The sequence below is a fragment of the Canis lupus genome, chromosome 16 (assembly GCF_003254725.2).
Source record: "Canis lupus dingo isolate Sandy chromosome 16, ASM325472v2, whole genome shotgun sequence".
In the NCBI taxonomy this organism is placed as follows: Eukaryota; Metazoa; Chordata; class Mammalia; order Carnivora; family Canidae; genus Canis; species Canis lupus.
In genome coordinates this window covers 34,705,870-34,728,240 of record NC_064258.1, presented here as the reverse complement: position 1 = coordinate 34,728,240, position 22,371 = coordinate 34,705,870, and the positions used below count along the sequence as shown (strand labels likewise).

Below are 22,371 nucleotides of genomic sequence, written 5' to 3'. Positions count from 1 at the left end.
AAATATAAATCACAGGCACTGGACACAATCAACGTACATACAGTATTTTAAATAGCTATTGGAATGTCAATCCAGAGTAAGCTTTTGTTTTAAAAAAAAAAAAAAAAAAAAGTCACATTCAGTAAAAAAGCCCAGGAAGCAAGTTATTGATAGAACTTATTATCCAGAAAAGAGGGGGCTGAGTGGAGGGAAATCACAGCTGGTAGGAACCTAATAATGTCAAATGTCAAAAGATAGTGAGTAAAATGCACAGCATAAGAAATTGAAAAGTATTGAGAATTATAAGTCGACAAACTGATGATATGTCACAAGATGCTGCAAGAGGTTTAATGAACTGAGAAACAAAAGCTTGTCTATCCAGGTTGACTAACAGATTTCACTAATAAATGTCATGTAGCAATATCAGAATTTTTAAATGATTAATTTCAAGAAACACTTCTGCAAAGAACTGCCACAAAAAAGCAAAGAGTAGGGCATATTTAATGTTGTGCCTTCATATCTGGAAACAAAGGTCTGTCTTGGAGGAACTGCTCTGTTCTCTTCACTGATATATGTGCCCCATCAATGAATGGCTCAATACAAAGTTTTAACTCTTGTGAAAAAAAGAACATTCTTAGGTCACAAAACACTGCTTTCTTCAGAGAGGTACTAGTATCAAAAACCCTTGGAAATGAAATGAAAAATGTCCCAAACGATGCTATAAAAATGATCTGCTTTATTAAACAGAGACCAGTGCACATCACCACAGAAATCTGCTACGTACGGAAATTCAGAGGCTTAGCAGAGGAGTCCTTCAAAGAACATTTATGCTGAAAGGTGAATTACCAAAGTGCTTTCAAGAAAATAGTAGGCCACACTATACTGAATGCTTTGAAAATGAAGAATGACTGCAGAAGCTAGCTTTCTTAGCAGACATTTTTTAAATCCTATGAAACAATGCTTTTAGTGACAAGACTTCTAGATTCCAAAGGAAAACACAATCTCTGGGAAATCATGTGACAAAAGAAAATTTTGTAATGCTATTTGGTCTTGAGAGTGAGAAAGGATACCAGCAAGTCTCAAGCCTTACTGAAAACTATCTAGAAGAACATGAAAGAAAACAAATTTAAACAATGTTTCCCCTCCCTTTCAACACAAAGGTACACCTTGGATGAAGGCCCCTTCCTCTGATTCTTCTGTTCATCAGAGAACAAGTTTCCTACTTAAATAAGGTTAAAAAAAAAAAAAAAATCATAGATGGGGCGCCTGAATGGCTGAGTTGGTGAAGCATGCAACTCCTGATCTCAGGGTTATGAGTTCGAGCCCCACGTTGGGTGTGAGGACTACTTAAAATCTTTAACCATAGAAAAAACTGAATTTTACCTATACTACTGATTTGCATTATAACTGATACACTTTTCTGGGGAGGAGGAACCACACACAAAGAATAGGCAAAAAAAAAAAAAAAAAAAAAAGAAAGAAAAGAAAGAAAAGAAAGAAAGACAGACAGACCCTGGGCAAAATACCTACAAAGACAGAAAAATGTTATTTTCTCCTCAAAAGAAAACTGACAATTACTGGCTTATTATATCTACAACTTATTGATTAAATAATATACCTGAACTTTAGATATAACAATTATTACAAAGGTCCTCTGAGACCTAAATAAAAAGAAAATATTTCAAGGGTTCTTTCAGGGTAATATGACTGACAAAAGGCTCTTCTACTGGTTTAAGGCAGTTTGCTTCTACTACTCGTCTGTTAGAAGTTTTCATCATGAATTGGTGTTAAATTTTTTCAGAAGCGGGCAGCCTGAGCAGTTCAGCGGTTTAAGCGCCTACCTTCTGCCCAGGGCATGATCCTGGAGTCTCCAGATCAAGTCCCACATCAGACTCCCTGCATGGAGCCTGCTCCTCCCTCTGCCTGTGTGTCTCTGCCTGTGTGTGTGTGTGTGTGTGTGTGTGTGTGTCTAGCATGAATAAATGAATAAAATCTTAAAAAAATATTTTTTCAGAAGCTTTTTTTTGTATCTGAAATGATCTTATGATTTTCTTTATTCTGTCAATATGACTTACACTGATGTTCAGATATTAACCACTACATTCCTAAAAATTTTTTTAAAGATTTTATCTATTTATTATTGAGAGACAGAGAGAGAGAGAGAGAGAGAGGCAGAGACACAGGCAGAGGGAGGAGCAGGCTCCATGCAGGGAGCCCGACATGGGACTCGATCCCAGGTCTCTAGGATCACACCCTGGGCCTAAGGCAGGCGCTAAACCACTGAGCCACCTGGGCTGCCCTACATTCCTAAAATTCACTATACTTCATCATAATATATTATCCTTCTCATGAGTAATTTCCACTTGTTCATACATTGTAAGGATTTTTATGTCTGAATTTATGAGAAATATTGATATATAATTTAAATAATTTAAAACTGTAAATTAAAAAAAAATTTGTTTACAAACTAAATAGGGGCACCTGGGTGCCTCAGTGGTTGAGCATCTGCCTTTGGCTCAGGTCATGATCCTGGGGTCCTGGGATGGAGTCCTGCATCATGCTGCTTGTGGGGAGCCTGCTTCTTCCTCTGCCTATGTCTCTGCGTCTCTCATAAATATTTTAAAAAATAAAATAAAATAATTCAGGTTCTTGACCCATCCCGGCTATCAAACAGAACTGTGCCTATAGGCCAGTCATTTAATTTCTCCGGACTTCAGAGTTTCTAAATTCAAATATAATTGTTAGAATTAATTCAGATAGGAAGGAGGGGCACCAGAGTGCCTCAGTTGATTAAGTATTTGCCTTCAGCTTGGGCCATAAGCTCAGGGTCCTGGGAAAGAGCCCCTCATCTGGGCTCTCTGCTCAGCAGGGAGCCTACTGCTCCTTCTCCCTCTGCCCCTGCTCTAATAAATAAAAAAAAATCTTTAAAGAAATCAGACAGGAGGTAAGCCAGTTAATTCCCAAATTTTAGCTTGCATCAATCAGAAACACATGAAGGGCTATTAAACCAGACTGCTGAGCTGCTCTCCCAGAGTTTCAGCCTGAACAGATACAGGAAGGGGCCCTGAAAATTTCACTCTTAACAAGCTCCCAGGTTAAAAAAATTAAGTAACTACCCACGTGCTGCTGATGTCACTCATTGGAGAATGACACTCTGAAGACCACAGAGCTAGGCAAAACCAAACTAACCAAATTTTTTAACATGATGTTTTAAATAACTGAGATACATCCACATAAAACCACAGAAAAGGGGCAGCCCCGGTGGCTCAGCGGTTTAGCGCCTGCCTTCAGCCCAGGATGTAATCCTGGAGTCCCAGGATCAAGTCCCATGTCAGGCTCCCTACATGGAGCCTGCTTCTCTCTCTGCCTGTGTCTATGCCTGTGTCTCTGCTTGTGTCTCTGCCTCTCTCTCTCTCTCTCTCTCTGTGTCATGAATAAATAAAATCTTTAAAAAAAATAAATAAAACCACAGAAAGGGCTAATAGTAAGAATCAAGAGAAAAATCATTCTATCAAAAAAAAAAGTATACAACTGAAATACTATACCAGGACTACCAGCGTCTCATAAGGAGAAAAAGGCATCCTTCATAAAGGAATAATTTGGAGTGGGTTTTTTTTAGACTTATTTTTTTAAGCAATGAAATTTGTTTTACATAAATTGTTTCTATTAAAATCCTTCTAAAATGGACCATGAAATTCTTTTATCTTCTCAAGCAGGCCTCCTAAACTTAATCATTTTGAAGTCCCAGTTACAGTTATACTGTAAGCTACTAGGCTATGGTATAATAATAATCATCCCAGGAGTTAGTGAGATGTGTCAGGCAGTTTGTCCCTGTGCCATATGTCGTCAGTATTAGGATTTTGAAGTGCTTGGGCAGCCTGGATGGCTCAGCGGTTTAGCGCTGCCTTCAGCCCAGGGCCTGATCCTGGAAACCCGGGATCGAGTCCTACATGAGGCTCCCTGTATGGAGCGTGCTTCTCCCTCTGCCTGTGTCTCTGCCTCTCTCTGTGTGTCTCTCAGGAATAAATAAATGAAATATTGGGATCCCTGGGTGGCGCAGCGGTTTGGCGCCTGCCTTTGGCCCAGGGCGTGATCCTGGAGACCCGGGATCGAATCCCACGTCGGGCTCCCGGTGCATGGAGCCTGCTTCTCCCTCTGCCTGTGTCTCTGCCTCTCTCTCTCTCTCTCTCTCTATCATAAATAAATAAAAATTTAAAAATAAATAAATAAATAAATGAAATATTAAAAAAAAAAAAAAAGAGGAAGAAGGGGGAACTGACAGACATTTGCAAAGTCTTGGTAAAGCCTTTATGACATACTTCCCAGAAACTAAAAAGCAAGGACCAGGTAACAAATCCTTGGCAAGTTAGGTGGTTCTTGTTCTTTCACTTTCAACAAAACTGAAGGAGAACATAATACAACTGTCAATTGATGGACACCTGATGAAAAATCTTTAATTTTCTCACTACCACAAAAATTCCAGTAGAATGAACTTAAATGCACATTCATTTCTTAATAAATCTACCTATAAAACTTAAAAATGCCAGTAATTGGTACCAAAAGTTGTTTCATTCCATCAGTACATAATATACACTGTATATCCAGATACAAAAACTTCTAAAGGAAGAGATGGGACAATTGCATTCACTTCATTAAAAAATGAACATCTGGGGATTTCCAGGTGGCTCAGCAGTTTAGCACCTGCCTTTGGCCCAGGCCTGACCCTGGAGTCCTGGGATCAAGTCCCACGTCGGGCTCCCTGCATGGAGCCTGTTTCTCCCTCTGCCTCTCTCTCTCTCTCTCTCTCTCTCTCTCATGAATAATTAAATAAAATCTTAAAAAAAAAAAAAAAAGAACATCTGTTGGGGTGCCTGGGTGCCTCAGTCAGGTAAGCATCTGGCTCTCAGTTTCAGCTCAGGTTATAATCTCATGGGCAGTGGGATCAGCACTGTGTGGCGGTGGTTCGGGCCGGGCGGGGGGGGGGGGGGGGGGGGGGGTCTGCATTCAGTAGGGAGTCTGCTTGAAGATTCTCTTCCTCTGCCCCTCCCCCCTGCTTATGCACTCTCTCTAAATAAATAAATCTTTTTTAAAAAATGAATTAAAATGGACCTCTGTGGAGTAATTATTATATACAAAGTGAATTTTATCAAAATTTTAATGTGAGTTGTTCTAATCAGCTGTATGCTGATAATAATAATTGTGATAGTACTTAGAAGCTTATGGTCACAAGAAAAACAGTTCTATTTCCAACTTATATATATTATTGTGGCAAAGAAGTTTGATAGATGAGGACTAAAATAGTTTCAAGCATAAAAATATGTAACATTAGCTAAAATGCCATAGGAGTAACAGAACAGACATACAAGTTCAAAAGGAAAATAATTAAAATTTCCAAACATATGTTTGTATTTATATATAAATTTTTAAGATTTATTTATTCTAGACAGACAGCATGCACACATGTCGTGGTGGGGAGGAGGAGAGCTGGCCTTAAGCCAACTCCACACTGAGCATAGATAGAGCCCAACGCTGGGCTCAATCTCATGACCCTAAGATCACAACCTGAGCCAAAACCAAGAGTCGGTTGCCCAACAGATTATGCCACCCAGGAGCAATTTTTTATATTTTTAATTAATAATGGCATTTATTAGATCCCCTCAGATAAATGAAAAAGAGTGAGGTATTTGGTTGAAATATTACAATGTCAGAAATTCCATTCTTTGTCACTATTTCAACTTTTGCTAAAAAACTGTAATTGTCAAAAAAAACTGTAATTGTCATTTAAACATGTGCAAAAGGATATACAATTTCTCAAAATTGTTCTAGGAAATAATTGAGCACAAATTTAAAGATTACAGTCCTAAAGAAAGATTTTTTGGGTTTTTTTTGGGGGGGAGGGTTGTTTTTTTTCTTAAAGATTTTATTTATTTATTCATGAGAGACAGAGACACAGGCAGAGGGAGAAGCAGGCTCCCTGAGGGGAGCCTGATGCAAGACTCAACCCCAGGACCCCCAGGATCACACCCTGAGCTGAAGGCAGATGCTCAACTACTGAGCCACCAAGGTGCCCCCAGTCCTAAAGAAAGTTAAGGATCATCTAGAGTAAGTGAAGACTGTACTAGTAGCATAGCAAAAACATGACATTTGAATGTCAATCTCCCTCAACAGACTAACAGCTATGAGGGCAAACGCTTTTCTGAGTAGTCCCACCAATAGTGCTATAATAAATAGCATATAGTAGGTTTTAATAATTGTTTACAATATGGGGGAATGGGTGGATGGAATGAATGAACTGGGAATATGTGTCAAAGTGTATTATTTGATAATGGGAAATTATAAACTAACAGATTTCTTCTACAAATCAAACTACAAGATTTCAGACATAGCCAGACATTAAGTCTCTTAAATTAAAAAAGCCCTAACAGGGGTAACCCCGGTCGCTCAGCGGTTTAGTGCCCCCAAGGCCTGATCCTGGAGACCCAGATTCGAGTCCCATATCGGGCTCCCTGCGTGGAGCCTGCTTCTCCCTCTGCCTGTGTCTCTGCCTCTCTGTGTGTGTCTCTGATGAATAAATAAATAAAATCTTTTTAAAAAATAAAAAATAAAAAAATAAAAAAAGCCCTAACATAAAAACTTAATTTACATTTTAAGCAATATATAGCTGAAATTTGAAATAACATATACAGCATTTTGACTTTTTTCAAAAGATACAACTAGTAACAAAACAGGAATGAGTTTGGCAGAAGAAGGGAACAAATCTGAAATCATTTAGCCATTTAACTATAAATGAAATTTCACTTTAATAGGTTAGGATTATTCAAAGTCTTTGGTAAAGCCAAAATGCCATATCTCAAAATTTTAAATCTTACTTCAAAAAATAGTAAATCTTCTATCAAATCTTAAATTCTAAGTCATTTGTGAGTCAACGTTTTCCTAAGACCCTCAGTAATTTTCTAGTTTTCTCCTCCAAAGATCCAGAAAAGCCATCACCACCATATGCCTCAACTATATAGTGAGAATAACAGCCTGCAAATCATTCACCTCTTCCCATTGGTTTTCCCAACAAGTACTGAGTAATTAAGAAGTGACTGTACCTACTGGAATAATTTATAAGTGAAATGGTGGACTAAAATTATATACTTGAATAAAAACATACTTAGGTGACTCACTGTAGTGCTAATATGATATAACATAAAAGGCTTGAAATACTAAGTATTTTTTGGTTTTACTGAGATGTAATAGGGATACAACAGACTGCACATATTGAAACACACAATTTGATATATTTTGACATGTATATACAAACTTACTCCTGAAACCCCAATCCTCTTCCTCTGCCAAAAAGTTAAATAGGATGTGTGTTATTTAAGAAAAATACTTACCTTCATGTAATTCACAATCTTAGCAAGAACGCCAAACTTATATCCAGAGCCTCCTGATAGAGCTTTCAAGTTAAATGATCCATTGCTATGATCTGGAAATGAGGTCCAAAAAACAATTATAACATTGTCATATTAGATTTGATTATGACTTTTAAGCAGCTAAAATAATTTTTAACTTTAGTAAAGTATTTCTTGTTTTGAGTTTTACATCTAGTGAATCCTACCCTGTAAAATTTTGGTGAAACTTCAAATCTTTAAGTATATAATAAACTTAACAATTTTCTCCACCATGGATAGGAATAAAGTCTAAATAATTCAAAAGTACTGAAACAGGGCAGCCCCAGTGGCGCAGCAGTTTAGCGCTGCCTGCGGCCCCAGGCGTAATCCTGGAGACTCAGGATCGAGTCCCACATCGGGCTCCCTGCATGGAGCCCGCTTCTCCCTCTGCCTGTATCTCTGCCTCTTTCTCTCTCTATGTCTCTATGAATAAACAAATTTAAAAAAAAAAACTTAAAAAAAAAAAGTACTGAAACAGGGACGCCTGGGTGGCTCACTGGTTGAGTGTCTGCTTTGGCCTCAGGTCATGATCTAGGGGTTCTGGGATCAAGTCCCACATCAGGCTCCCTGTTAGTGCCTGCTTCTCCCTCTGCCTATGTCTCTACCCTTCCCTCTGTCTCCCTCATGAATAAATAAACTTAAATACACAGTATTAAAATACTTTTTCTTTTTCTGGGGGCACCGGGGTGGCTCAGTCCGTGGAGATTCCAACTCGATTTCAGGGTTAAGAGTTCAAGCCACACATTGGGTGTGGAGCCTGCTTTAAAAAAAATAGATAAAATACATTTCTTAAGTACCTTTGCTTCAGTGTTCCCTTAATTATCATTAGATTTATCTCCAAGATTAAGGCATGCTTTTTAAACAAGAGGACAATACAAATCTCAAACTGATAATACAGAGCTTTTGTGAAAGCTAAACCATGAGAAATGAGTCAATTACTTCCAAGGAATAAAAAGTTCCATTTATCACCTACTACATCAATTTCTGCCTTACAACTTAAAACAAATGAGAACTAATGGGAATTAGTAAAAGAAATATCATAACTAATTAAACTTTAAAGATTAGTGTAAAAATTCATTTAAAAAAAGGAAAAAATTCATAGGCACTTCCACTACATAAACATGGATGCTAAAAAGGGATAAGAGTGTGAAACAAGGAGCAATCTGAACAGAAGATAATTTGTTTCAGAACTTGTATCATTTTGTTGCATTTTATAGGCAGAAATCCTAATGCTACCATGAATAACAAAAGCATTCTATTAGTCAGAAGGAGGAACAGTTAAAAAAAAAAAAACCTCATAATACTAGAAAAGTATTTCAGGGGCAGCCCAGGTGGCTCAGCGGTTTAGCGCCGCCTTCAGCCCAGCGCCTGATCCTGGAGTCCCAGGATTGAGTCCCACGTCAGGCTCCCTGCATGGAGCCTGCTTCTCCCTCTGCCTGAGTCTGCCCCTCTCTCTCTGTGTGTCTCTCATTAATAAATAAATAAAATCTTAGGGCAGCCTGGGTGGCTCAACGGTTTAAGCGCCTGTCTTCGGCCCGGGGCGTGATCCTGGAGACCCGAGATCGAGTCCCACGTCAGGCTCCCTGCATGGAGCCTGCTTCTCCCTCTGCCTATGTCTCTGTCTCTATCATGAATAAATAAATAAATAAAATCTTTAAAAATAAATAAATAAATAAAAATAAATAAAATCTTTAAAAAAAAGAAAGAAAAATATTTCTGAAGTATACATCCTATTAGCAAATCATCAACTCAGATTATTATAAAGTTCCCATGCAGCTGCTGATCCACAAAGGAAGAGGTTAAATAAAAGGTGGGGGTGAGGGAGAGTAATCTCTGGCACCAGTTTGGTAATAACAAAAGAATGCATTAGAACAATGCAGTCAAATGTAACAATTGTCAGAGATCCAAAAGAATAGCTTTTAGATGGCAACATAATACTTCTTAGAGATTAGTTTGTGAAAAGGCTTCACTATATGCTTTCTCTTGAGACTAAAATGAGATTTGATTTGCAATTTTCCTTCAAAAAGCACTGTTACAATTTTGACACCTGAACTGGCACATTATAGCTTACTATGTTTCCAAAAATAATATTATGGATGCCTTACAAGTATGCTTTCATATTCATTATTTCAATTATGAAATACTACCTACATGGTTCATTTTCCCAAGGTGTTCAGGACATTTCAACAATAAAAGTAACTAAAAGAGACTCCTAGGTGGCTCAGTGGTTGAGCGTCTGCCTTTGGCACAGGGTGTGATCCCAGAGTTTGGGATCGAGTCCCACCATCGGGCTCCTTGCAGGAAGCCTGCTTCTCCCTCTGCCTGTCTGTGCGTCTCTCATGAACAAATAAATAAATCTTTAAAAAATAAAAATTTTAAAAATAAGTAAATAAAAGTAACACTGGGGAGGCCTGGGTGGCTGGCTCAGTATCTGAGCCTCTGCCTCTGCTCAGGTGGTGATCCTGGGGTCCTGGGATGCAGTCCTGCATTGGGTGGAGCCTTGCTTCTCCCTCTGCCTATGTCTCTGCCTCTCCTTTTGTGTCTCTAATGAATAAATAAAATCTTTTTAAAAAATAACACTTACTGAACATTTATTATTTGCTAAGTGTCATGCTAAATATCTGATTTTCTCATTTAATTCCTCCAAAAAATCCTACTTAGGAAGTATCGTTGTCCCCTTTTAAACCTAAGAAAAGTGAGAGCAGTGCTCGCTTCGGCAACACATATACTAAAAAGAAAGTGAGAGCACTAAGTAGAGGAATACAGTTTCAAATTCGTTTGTAAACAGTGTGATACTGCCTGTATAAGAATCATTAGTCTTTAATATAATACAGACTATTTCATCTGAAACTGGCTACTATTTTGTCAGAGTATAAAAATTCATAAATGCAGATTTAATGTTTTCTTGTTTAATTTAGTAAAATATTGTTTATCCTATACTCTTATATAAACAACCAACTGGAAAAACTATGAAAAGCAGATGACACTATGTTAAGGATAGGCACTATACAAATGCTCAATCATGAACTACATGCAGTTTTAGGTATCATGGAGTCTTGAACATTTATTTCAATGACAGGCAGAGTAAATACTCAGTAAGTACTAGCTGAATGAATAAATGAAGATAGTAAGAATATTCCTATGTACCCCTTTATGGGCCTAGAAACAATATGCTAATTTGTAATTTTTTTAAAATAATGTAGTAGCACTGGGTGGCTCAGTCGGTTAAGTGTGGGACTCTTGATTTTGGCTAAGGTCATGATCTTGGGGTCCTGGGATCGAGCCCCACACTGGGCTCCTGGTTCAGCATGGAGTTAGCTTGAGATTCTTTCCCCCTCCCTACCCCTCTGCTCCTCCCCTGCTTGCACTCTCTCAGTCTTAAAAAAAAAAAAAAAAAACAAACTATAAAATAAAGTCTGCACAGCAAGCATTTACTCAGTCTACTGTTGCTCTAATAGCCACTTTATAATTTAAAACCTCGATTCTGTTATCTTAAACCACAAACAACTCTAAATAATAGAAGACAGAATAAAAAATATTCTAGTTTCAAACATTCATTGAGGATTCTTGTCATTTTTAAAAATATTTTTAAAATTTTTTTTGAGGGGTGCCTAAGTGGCAGAGTCAGTTGAGTGCCAATTCTTAGTTTCAGCTTAGGTCAAACAATGATCTCAGGGTTGGAGAGCCCTCGGGCTCCGTGTGGGCTCTGCCTGACATCATCTCTCCCTCTCCCTTCGTCCCTCCCACTCATCCTCTGTCTCTCTCTCTCAAATAAATCTTTATAAAAAAAATTTATGTTAGTTTCCAGTATACAACACAGAATTCAACTTCTCTATAGACTATGCTATGTTCACCACAAACGTAGCTGCTATCTGTCATCATACACGATTATAACATTTTTTTTTAAAGATTTTATTTATTTATTCACAAGAGACACAGAGAGAGGGAGAGACATAGGCAGAGGAAGGAGCAGGCTCCCATTTGGGAGCTTGATGCAGGGCTCCATCTCAGGACCCTGGGATCATGACCTGAGCCAAAGGCAGACACTCAACCACTGAGCCACCCAGGCGTCCCTGATTATAACATTATTAACTATATTCCCTATGCTATACCTTTTATTCTCTTTTTTACCATTTAAATTTCACACACTGCTTTTTAATGTCAATAGTATATCTACCAAAACTAACCCTCTCCCTACTAGTAGAACTGAAAACCTTCTTTTCCCTTAGAATTTCTCTTAAATCAAACCACCACATAGAAATAATCACTTCCAGAGGGCAAGATTTATACAACACAAGTATGGAAAGAAAATATCATTTATGAGATTTTATGCCCACTTCCTAAAGGAAGTATCAAGCTGGTAAACCTGGACTGTTTGTTTCCTAGGTTACTACCTCTCTCGACATTACCTTTTAGCCTGAGCAGTGAAATATTCACTGAAGGATCCAAAACCTTACCATTAAACATTAAGGAATCATCAGTTTGTTACTAATTCAAACTCCTTTACAGAAATTTAGCTTAAGGACAAAAAATAAGGCAAGAAAAAGAGGTGACAGTTGATATCCCAGACAGCTCTATTCAAGTTTATGAATGATTTACATTTAAGGGTGGCAGGACTTAATGCAAATGAACGAAGAGGAAACTGTCAGCTGCACTGTGGTTCAACCAATAGAAGCACAGCTCCATCTTGGATGTGCACTGGACTGCATTACAAACAGACGATACCATCGCTTCAACAGCAGCCTTCAGACAAGAGGTAGGTTTATACAATCTTTTTCATTTAGTAATACATGTCCTTATGATGTAATATAAAAATATTTTACCATAAAAACCAAGCAGAAAGCTTTGTTCCTATAAAGATCAAAAAAAGCAATGTATTCATTTCACTGCTTGGTAGGATTTTATTATGAAAATGTGAAGACTGCCTGTGCTATTTGATAAGCACCCTTGCCATCTGTGCCTTATGGAAAATTCATGAGATTTTCTATGAACCTGATCTATATCCAGACCTCAGAGTAAGCCATAAGCATTTAATGTTAAGTGGTTACTTGCTAATTTATTTTCTCTGAGCTATTTCATTTCAGCAAATTGGTCTGCCTTAACAAAGGATTTTTCTTAAAGAAAAATCTAGACTAAAAACGAATCCTGGACTAAAGCTTTCTGATTATATGTGCAAATTGTATTGGCTGGTAAAAAGCAGTTACTAAGAGGAAAGTTTGTTATATTTTTTAACAAATACAGAAAATAGTTCAAAACGGTTTATTTGACTTTGAGTGTAGATGCAAAGAATGCCGAGAAATTTTAATGACTGTGATTTATAAAAAGACCATAAAGGTACCGTTATATAGGCTGCATTATCCTATAACCAGAGAGATCATTTGCAGAGCTTCAGACTTTCCTAACATTTTACCTAAAATAATTTCTTATAAATATTAAAACCTGTATTTCTGTAATATACAAGTCATCCTATTATTAAATGATAACCTTCTTAAATAGCCTTTCATTTTTTATATGCCACAGAAATGCCTATAAGCATATATATTTTTAAAGATTTTATTTATTTATTCATGAGAGACAGAGAGAGAGGCAGAGACACAGGCAGAGGGAGAAGGAGGCTCCATGCAGGGAGCCCGACGCAGGACTGGATCCCGGGACTCCAGGATCACACCCTGGGCTGAAGGCAGGCACTAAACCGCTGAGCCACCCAGGGATCCCCTAACCATATTTCAATATAATGTTAAAATTATTCTCCAACTGATTCCTCAAAATAAACACCGATTAAGTCTTTTTGATAAATTGCATTTTAAAATAAAAATAGGTTTTAAGAAGAACTGGTTAGGGAAGAAGGTATAGTACCTTTCAACGTAGGTAGTAAGATCACTTTCATGGCTCAGAGTAACTATTCATGTCCACTAAAAATTGTACAACTACTGGCCAAATCTCTAATTTTATAAAGAGTTGAGCATAAAAATATAATTATGTAGAAGATCCTAGAGTTCCAGGGTATTACTCAGACATATCAACCTAAAGATCCAACTTCAGACCTTTTCTTTGCTGATAAATCTATTTAAATTTTAAAAGATTATTTTCAAAACTTTTATTCCTTCTATTTCTTATTCAGCATTAAGTCAGCATGACCAAAGCATACCTTACAAAGCCCAAAGGTTGCTGTAAGAAGATATTAGAGCTCTCCAAGTTCAGAACAATGAGGCTAATTACCTAGAAAATATTCCTGCTTGCTGTACAAAGTATGGGAGCCAAAAAAAAGTCTCAGATAAAAACAACCTTGTCAAATAAAACTGTTAACTTGGAACTGAAATTTCAGGTAAACTCTAAACAGAAAAACCTCTACCACCCCCATTATTAGCACTATAATCAGGCTACATCTTTCTGATATATGTAGAGTTAGCACAGATGTAGTAGGTTCATTGCTTTTTCACCTGACTAAACGCTTGGTGCATCTCAGTTCCAGGGCCGGGTGAGCTGCTCTATATTTAAAGGCCAATATCATTAATTGATCATATTTCAAAGTGGTGTGTTTAAAAAAGCACTAGAGAATTCAACTCAAGGGCTTTTACCTTAATTAGAGCAAAAGCATAATTTTATTCTGATCTGACAATTCAAGGTTCCAGAAGTTTTTTTGTTCCAGAAGTTTGTTTTTTTTTTAAGGTTTTATTTATTTATTCATGAGAGAGAGAGAGAGAGAGAGAGAGAGGCAGAGACACAGGCAGAGGGAGAAGCAGGCTCCACGCAGGGAGCCTGACGTGGGACTCCATCCCGAGTCTCCAGGATCATGCCCGGGCTGAAGGTGGCGCTAAACCGATGAGCCACCCAGGCTGCCCCCAAAACAGTTTTAAGTTCTGTCTCCATAAATATTTCACTAGGGCCTTCTGAAATGGGAGGAAAAATAGGTGAAGAGAATATATCAAAAATAAACTTTAAAATATATATATAGGGGCAGCCCAGGTGGCTCAGCGGTTTGGCGCTGCTTTTGGCCCAGGGCCTGATCCTGGAGACCTGAGATCAAGTCCCACATCGATCTGCATAGAGCCTGCTTCTTCCTCTGCCTGTGTTTCTGCCCCTCTCTCTGTCATGAATAAGTAAAAAAATTTTTAAAAATATAATTATATATAATTATATATATATATTATATATATGGTATTTAACACTCCCCATTTCTGTAATGAAATTTTTTTTTTTTTTTTTAAGATTTGAGAGCACAAGTGAGAGAGTGAGAGCACGAGTGGAGAGTGAAGGACAGGAGAGGGAAAAGCAGACTGCTTTGAGCAGGGTGCCCAATTCGGGGCTCGATCCCAGGATCCTAGGATCCTGACCTGAACCAAAGGTGGACACTTCACCAACTGAGTCACCCAGGTGCCCCTGTACTGAAAGTTTAAAGGGGATGGTGATCCAAAAACAGTATACAATCTATTTTTTTTTACCAGTCTTTTTTTCATAAAGCATGCTTATAGCAGGTATTTGACAGAAACTTACAACTTAATTTCAAAAATAGTCTTAGAATATGAGAAAATCCTAATATCATCTTCCTGCATGTCTAATTGTGTCTACTCCATCAAATTAAGTTTTAGATTTTACCCTTAATTTAGCACAAAAAATTGCTAGCTCACTGTACATAAAAAGAATAAATCACGTTAAATCTAAGGTACAAAATGACTCCATATTGCAGGGTTTACTTTTTTCAGATATGCCCAGAAGCTAACTAAAGAGTGAATGTTTTGAGTTGTTTATCAGTTATCAATACACTCACATAAAAGGCAAACTGTCATCATTTACAACCCAAACTGTCATTTACGACATGTGTATATACTCTTCCTTAAACTGCTTAAACATTTTTTTGCTTTTTTTTTTTTTTTGCTTAAACATTTCTAATCAAAATGACAGTGTTTACAGATTCTAGTTTTAATTTTTTAGAAGTAATCCAGAAAACTCAATAAATGTTTTAATAGATATTTAACACAAATAGATATATAACACAATAGGTACATAAAACCAAGGCAACAAATACTTTTAAAATATATTAGTCCAGGGCAGCCTGGGTGGTGGCTCACCAGTTTAGCGCCGCCTTCAGCCCAGGGCATGATCCTGGAGACCCGGGATAGAGTCCCATGTCAGGCTCCCTGCATGGAGCCTCCTTCTCCCTCTGCCTGTGTCTCTGCCTCTCTCTCTCTCTGTCTCTCATGAATAAATAAATAAAATCTTAAAAAAATAAAATAAAATATATTAGTCTGGATTTTGGGTAAGTACTATATTCAAATAGTTCAAAAACTAAAATATAACAAGATATATCTTGAGAAATCTCACACAGATTCCCTGCTTCCCAGCTCTACTCTCCAACCAACGCCACAAGTAATCATTGTTATTAGTTTCTTGTATATCTTCTTCCAAAACTTTTGTGCAGATACAGCAAATAAAAAGGTATATATTTCCCCCCTTTCTTATACAAACTGTCCTGTGTCTTGGGTCTTTTCACTTAACAGATCCTAGAAATATTTTTTTTTTAAGATTTTATTTATTTATTCATCTGAGACACAGAGACAGAGAGAGAGGCAGAGACACAGGCAGAGAGAGAAACAGGCTCGATGCAGGGAGCCTGACGTGGAACTTGATCCCGGGTCTCCAGGATCACACCCTGGGCCAAAGGCAGCACTAAACCACTGAGCCACCCAGGCTGCCCTCCTAGAAATCTTTCAGTATCATTACACAGTTATCTCACAGTAATAATCAATTGTATGGATACACTATACTAATTTTAACCAGAATAGTTCATTGATAGGTACAAGTTAACTTCAAATAACTGAATTTTGTTTGTGTCTGTCCACCTTCTCCCTTCCCTCCCTCCATTTTTTCTGGGGGAGGGGGGGGAGTGAGGCATGAGAGGGCTTGAAAATTTTTTAAAAAGTTCACTTGTTTCCCAAAAATAAATAGAATACTGGGGCACGTAGGTAGCTCAGTTGGTTAAACACTGACTCCTTGTTTTAGCTTGGGTGATCTCAGGGTCATGGGATCGACCAGAGAGAGGGCTCCATGGTCAGTGGGGAGTCTCCTTGGGACTCTCTCTTCCTCTGTCCCTCCCCCACCCAATGCTCACACTTGTGCACTCTCTCAAATACATCTTTTTAAAAAAATAAATAGAATGTAAAGTTAAAATTTTAACTAATTCACTTGCACCTCAAAAATAAATAGAACAAAGTTTCTTAAACCAACTTTCTGGTAATTTTAAACTTTTATTTTGAAATCGAAACTTAGTCTTTACAATTTCTCCTCAGTTTTAAAGTCAATACAAATGAATAAAAAAAAATAAAATAAAATAAAAAAAATAAAGTCAATACAAATGAGAAATCCCTACTCATAAAAAGCTAAAATACAAAGTAATAACTCCAATATAATTTCAACGAAGTATGAGTTATAGATTTATATAGCCAATTACCATGAGAAAAGAAACAAAAGTTTGATATGTTAGGGAGACAGTATTAATGAAGCTTTTAATTTTTATTTAAAATCATAATGTAAAGAAAATAAAATTACAAGTTTCTGAAATCAATAATGAAATGACATTTTAAGTTAACATTAATTAATAAGGCACATTAAACTAATTTTTAAGATTTATTTGAGAGAGAGCACACAAGTGCACACATGACGGGGTAGGTAGTGAGAATCCCAAGCAGACTCCCCACTGAGCACACAGCCCCACTAGAGGCAAAATCTCACAACCTAAGAACCAGGTATCATGACCTGACCCAAAACCAAGTCAAGACACTAAACCCACTTAGCCATCCAGGTGCCCCTACATTAAATTAAAGGACATAATGTGGGAGGAAATCCCCAGATTTTAAAAAGGAATCAACCTAGGGCACCTGCGTGGCTGGCTCAGTCAGTAGAGCATGTGACTCTTGATCTCAGGCTTGTGAGTTCAAGCTCCACACTGGGTGGAGAGATTACTATAAAACAAAACAACAAAAGAATCAACCTGAAAAGCCTTAACAGAAAGTCTAACGAATATTAAGCATTAATGCTGGAGAGGTCCTAGGTTAGTCCAGGTAAAATTATAAGGTACGCCCTCCAGTGATTCTTCCCATGCTTTCTACCTACCAATATAATAAATGGCACTGTTCTCACATTCCTCAAGATCCTATTCTTCCTCTCCTCTATGTGCTTGGTCTCTCAAAAAGGACCTGAAACTCATTCACACTGAAGTAAAAATAACTAACAATGTGTGCTACCCTTTCCAGGAGTAGCGTATTTTTGTTGTACTAAAAAATTTTAAAGGAGTTCCAAAGCTGAGTATTTTTTAGGCATTTGCAAGTGTGTACACACCCATCACTACCCTGTGATGAAGGCTGGTCAAAAGGAACTAACATTCTCTCCATTTGAGTTGGTTACTAAGGGTTACATGACTACTTGGGTGTGTGGTGATTAAAATCAGAGGCAGAAACACTGCAGAAGCTGGACAAGTGGACTATCAGGACATCCACATTAGACTTGAAGGGGCACCACTTACAGTGTATTCTACGTGAATGGCACCTTACAATACAATATGAATGGTGCTCCCTCGAAGGATGCAACATAGCAGCCCTTCTTTCTATAAAAATGCACTAGGAAGAGAAAATGTTTAGGAAAGAAAAGGGTAACTCTAAAAGGCTAGATCCCCAAACAGTTTGAAAACACTGTAATATACTGGGAAGTTCCTCACATACCAGTGTTCCGGACAATATATTTTTATATGTCCCAGAACTAATAAAAGCAATTGATTCAATTACTGTCCATTAGTCTGTTGTCCCTCATTTCAAGATGAAGGATCACCACAAACCATGAAACTGAAGGATTCTTAAATTCAAAAAGAAAAAATGAATTTAAGCCTTACTTCTGGCCTCAGAGCATTAATTTAACCCTCAAAATACAAAGAAGAAACCAAGTCCATCCGGAGAGGTGAAGTTACTTGCCAAGCAAATGTGATTTAAGATAGAAAACAAAAACCTTTGGAGAGCCTGGGTGGCTCAACCAGTAGAGCATGTGACTCTTGGTCTTAGGATTTTGAGTTTCAGGCCCCATTGTCGGGCAGTTTATACTTAAAAAATAACACAGAAAACAAAAACCTTAGAAAATATTAACTTACCGACATCAAAGTTTTAAAATTACATTTATAAAGAAGACAAATTGAAGGAATTATACTGTTATGGCTTTGGTTTTCTTAAGTCACTTTTTCATTTTTGGTGTGAAAATGATACTGTGGTTATATTTAAAAACAGAATTCTACCTTTTAAGAGATATACACTGAGTTATGTCTAGATGAAGTGATGATGTCTAGGATTTGCTTCAAAATAATCTACAGGTGGAAGCAAATGGGTGGATGTATAGATGAATTAATAAGTGAAGCTATGTTTTGACCATATAGGGAAGGGCTCATCATACTCTTATCTTTTAAAGGTTGATTTATTTATTTCTGTTTTGATTTGGCTTCTACTCAGGCCTTCTCAGCTCTTCATTTTTTTTTTTTTTAAGATTTTATTTATTTATTCATGAGAGAGAGACAGAGAGAGAGAGAGAGAGGCAGAGAGAGAAGCAGACTCCATGCAGGGAGCCTGATGTGGGACTGGATCCTGGGTCTCCAGGATCACACCCTGGGCTGAAGGCGGCGCTAAACCATTGAGCCACCCAGGGATCCCCCATTTTTTTATTTTTAAATATTTTAATTTAAATTCAATTTCATTAACATACACTATAAAGATTTATTTACTTACTTTGTGGGAAGAGAGAGAAAGCACAAATAGGAGGAACAGAGGGAGAAAAAAATCCCAAGCAGACTCTGCGCACTAAGCACAAAGCCCAATATGCAGGGCTCTCAATCTCACAATCGTGAAATCAATATCTGAGCCACAATCAAGAGTCAGATGCTTAACTGATAGACCACCCAAACATCCCACTTTTTTTTTTAAAGATTTATTCTAGAGAGAGCGAGACTATGCATGTGCAAGCAGGGGGAGGGGCAAAGGGAGATTGAGAGGGAGAGAATCTCAAGCACACTCCTTGCTCAACATAGTCTCCACATGGGGCTCAGTCTCCCCACCCAAAACCAAGAGTCAGACGGCCAACTGACTGAGCCACCCAGGTGCCCCTCATTATACTCATACTCTTCAACTACCTTTAAGTTTCCTTTAATTGAAATATACACACACAAATATCGCCATTTAGAAAACTATTTGATACACATTTATAAGAATGAATGAAAACCTAGTAAAGCAAACTGACAACAGTCATTGAATTAAGGAAGTGGAACTTCTTCCTCTTATTTCCAAAAATTTCTTAGTATAAAAGCATCTTATAATTTCTTAAGTTTAAAGGATATTTTTGAAAGATCAAGATAATAAAATCTTCAATCTCATTTAAAGGCTAACAAGCATGAGGTCAAAAGAGTAAATCTTAATGCAAGAATACTAAAACTTGGGCAAGCAGTTTAGCGCCGCCTGCAGCCCAGGGTGTGATCCTGGAGATCTGGGATCAAGTCCCACGTTGGGCTCCCTGCATGGAGCCTACTTCTCCCTCGGCCTGTGTCTCTGCCTCTCTGTCTCTCTCATGAATAAATAAATAAAATCCTTAAAAAAAAAAAAAAAAAAGAATACTAAAATCTTAACTCACTGGTTAATTTTGTAAAATGGAATGATAATTTAATAATCAATATACCTGAGATAAATATACTGATTTAAAATACTCATTTCCGGGGGCAGCCCTGGTGGCGCAGCGGTTTAGCGCCGCCTGCAGCCCGGGGTGTGATTCTGGAGACCCGGGATTGAGTCCCACATCGGGCTCCCTGCGCGTGGAACCTACTTCTCCCTCTGCCTGTGTCTCTGCCTCTCTCTGTCTCCCATGAATAAATTAATTAATTAATTAATTAATTATTTTTTAAAAAATTCATCTACGGGATGCCTGGGTGGCTCAGTGGTTGAGCATCTGCCTTCGGGTCAGGGCGTGATCCCAGAATCTGGGACCGAGTCCAGCATCAGGCTCCCTGTGAGGAGCCTGCTTCTCCTTCTGCCTCTGCGTATGTCTCTGCCTCTCTGTCTCTCTGATGAATAAATCAATCTTTAAAACATCTCCATACCCCATTCATCTATATAAAACAGTTAATACTATCATATACATAACAAAAAAATCCTAAGATTAAGGTCTTTTCATAGGCAACTTGAACTTACTCTGAAAACTGTCATTATTTAGCTTTTCTTTCTCTAAGGTTTTTCACTTAGCCACTATTTCCTGATTTAGGTCACCTGTCCTCGAAGTTTTAAGGACTGGAAATAAAAATACACCGAGCCAACAAGGTAAGAAGGATCCACAAAGGTAATGAGAAAAGCCTTGTGGGGGGGGGGGGGGGTAGAATAGTGTGAAGAACACCACCTTAAAACACTAAGATTTTTTTGTAACCCAATTCAGCTTCTTTTTCTGCTTCTATTAGCATTAATTTCTGTTCAGAAATCTTAAACTTACATATTTGTCTAACAAATGATACACATAAAAATATATAGTACAGTTTATAGGGTACACTGCCATAAGATACAGAAAAATTCAAAATACCATTTGGGCATTAATTCTGGCAGAAAACAACTCACATTACCTATAAAAATTTAATAACAAACCTTTGTACTGAGACTTGAATTGACAAATCTTTAGACTTTGGTTACATTTATTCATTTTCTACCTTTGTACAGATTCAAAAGAGAAATAAAAGAAGTAGAATCCCTAAGAATGGCCTCCCTAAGCTCCAGCCTCTGGAATGAAACCACTACATCTGTTTATCAGTACCTTGGTTTTCAAGTTCAAAAAATTTACCCTTTTCATGATAACTGGAACACTGCCTGCTTTGTCATTCTGCTTTTATTTATATTTACAGTGGTATCTTTAGTGGTGTTGGCTTTCCTTTATGAAGTGCTTGACTGTTGCTGCTGTGTAAAAAACAAAACTGTGAAAGACTTGAAAAGTGAACCTAACCCTCTTAGAAGTATGATGGATAACATCAGAAAACGTGAAATTGAAGTGGTCTAGAACTCTACCTAGGATGAACAAATCTCTGGAAACAGCTTTCAACTACTGAGAAAAAAGGAAAATTTTCTGAGACAAACTGTTGTTATGAAAATTGACTCTGAATGATTAAAAGATTTCTAAACGAAGGGAAAAACAAGTCAAATATGCACTTTCTGTGTGTGTATCCCTTTCATTAAATGTACAGTAAAACTTTACAAATGTGAATAAGTTACCAATTTACTTAAAATGACAATTCAAAAACTAAATAAAAGATCCCTAGATTTCAATAGTAAACAACAAAAGGTAAGCCAGAAAACATAAGCGAGATCAAATAACTCTGACCTAAACAAACCATGTGGACTAAAAAATGAATTACCCTCCGTATTTTGGTAATAAAAATGCTATTTAAAAGGACTACCTAAATCCAAAATAAAATAATTCCCCTTATACGTAAAATCCCTACTTATTAAAAAGCAGTTATTTTCTAGTTTACAGGACAACTTATACATTTTTTTGAAAATTTAGTTTTATGTGGGGATTAGTGTGGGGGAAAAAGTCTCAAAATAGAAAGGTAGTAAGTATACTTGCATATAAATCTCATAAAACTGACTTACTGTTTAATACGAAACACATGGTATAAGAAGGGCAAGGCTATTTTCTTTTTCTTTTTCTTTTTTTTTTAAAGATTTTATTTATTTATTCATGAGAGACACAGAGAGAGAGAGGCAGAGACACAGGCAGAGGGAGAAGCAGGCCCCATGCAGGAAGCCTGACGTGGGACTTTATCCCGGGACTTCAGGATCACACCCTGGGCCAAAGGCAGGCACTAAACCGCTGAGCCACCCAGGGATCCCCAGCAAGGCTATTTTCAAAATAAAACTTAACTATGGGATCCCTGGGTGGCTCAGCGGTTTGGTGC

The 22,371-nt window shown here is 37.5% G+C and overlaps 2 protein-coding genes across 3 annotated transcripts in view; one reads left to right on the top strand and one right to left on the bottom strand.

Annotated features, from left to right (window-relative positions):
• The window catches only part of GTF2E2 (general transcription factor IIE subunit 2), an 80,475-nt gene that overhangs the window by 40,033 nt on the left and 18,071 nt on the right, over positions 1-22,371 (bottom strand). For both annotated transcript variants that reach the window (XM_025420013.3, XM_025419935.3), the window contains exon 3: positions 7,362-7,453. In XM_025420013.3, the coding sequence (XP_025275798.1) occupies positions 7,362-7,453 (92 nt within the window). The remainder of the gene's footprint in view (positions 1-7,361; positions 7,454-22,371) is intronic.
• SMIM18 (small integral membrane protein 18) lies at positions 12,075-21,671 on the top strand. Its single transcript, XM_025420232.3, has 3 exons — positions 12,075-12,174; positions 20,697-20,752; positions 21,140-21,671. The coding sequence occupies exon 3, from the start codon at positions 21,177-21,179 to the stop codon at positions 21,471-21,473; it is 297 nt and encodes a 98-aa protein (XP_025276017.1). The 5' UTR covers positions 12,075-12,174; positions 20,697-20,752; positions 21,140-21,176; the 3' UTR covers positions 21,474-21,671.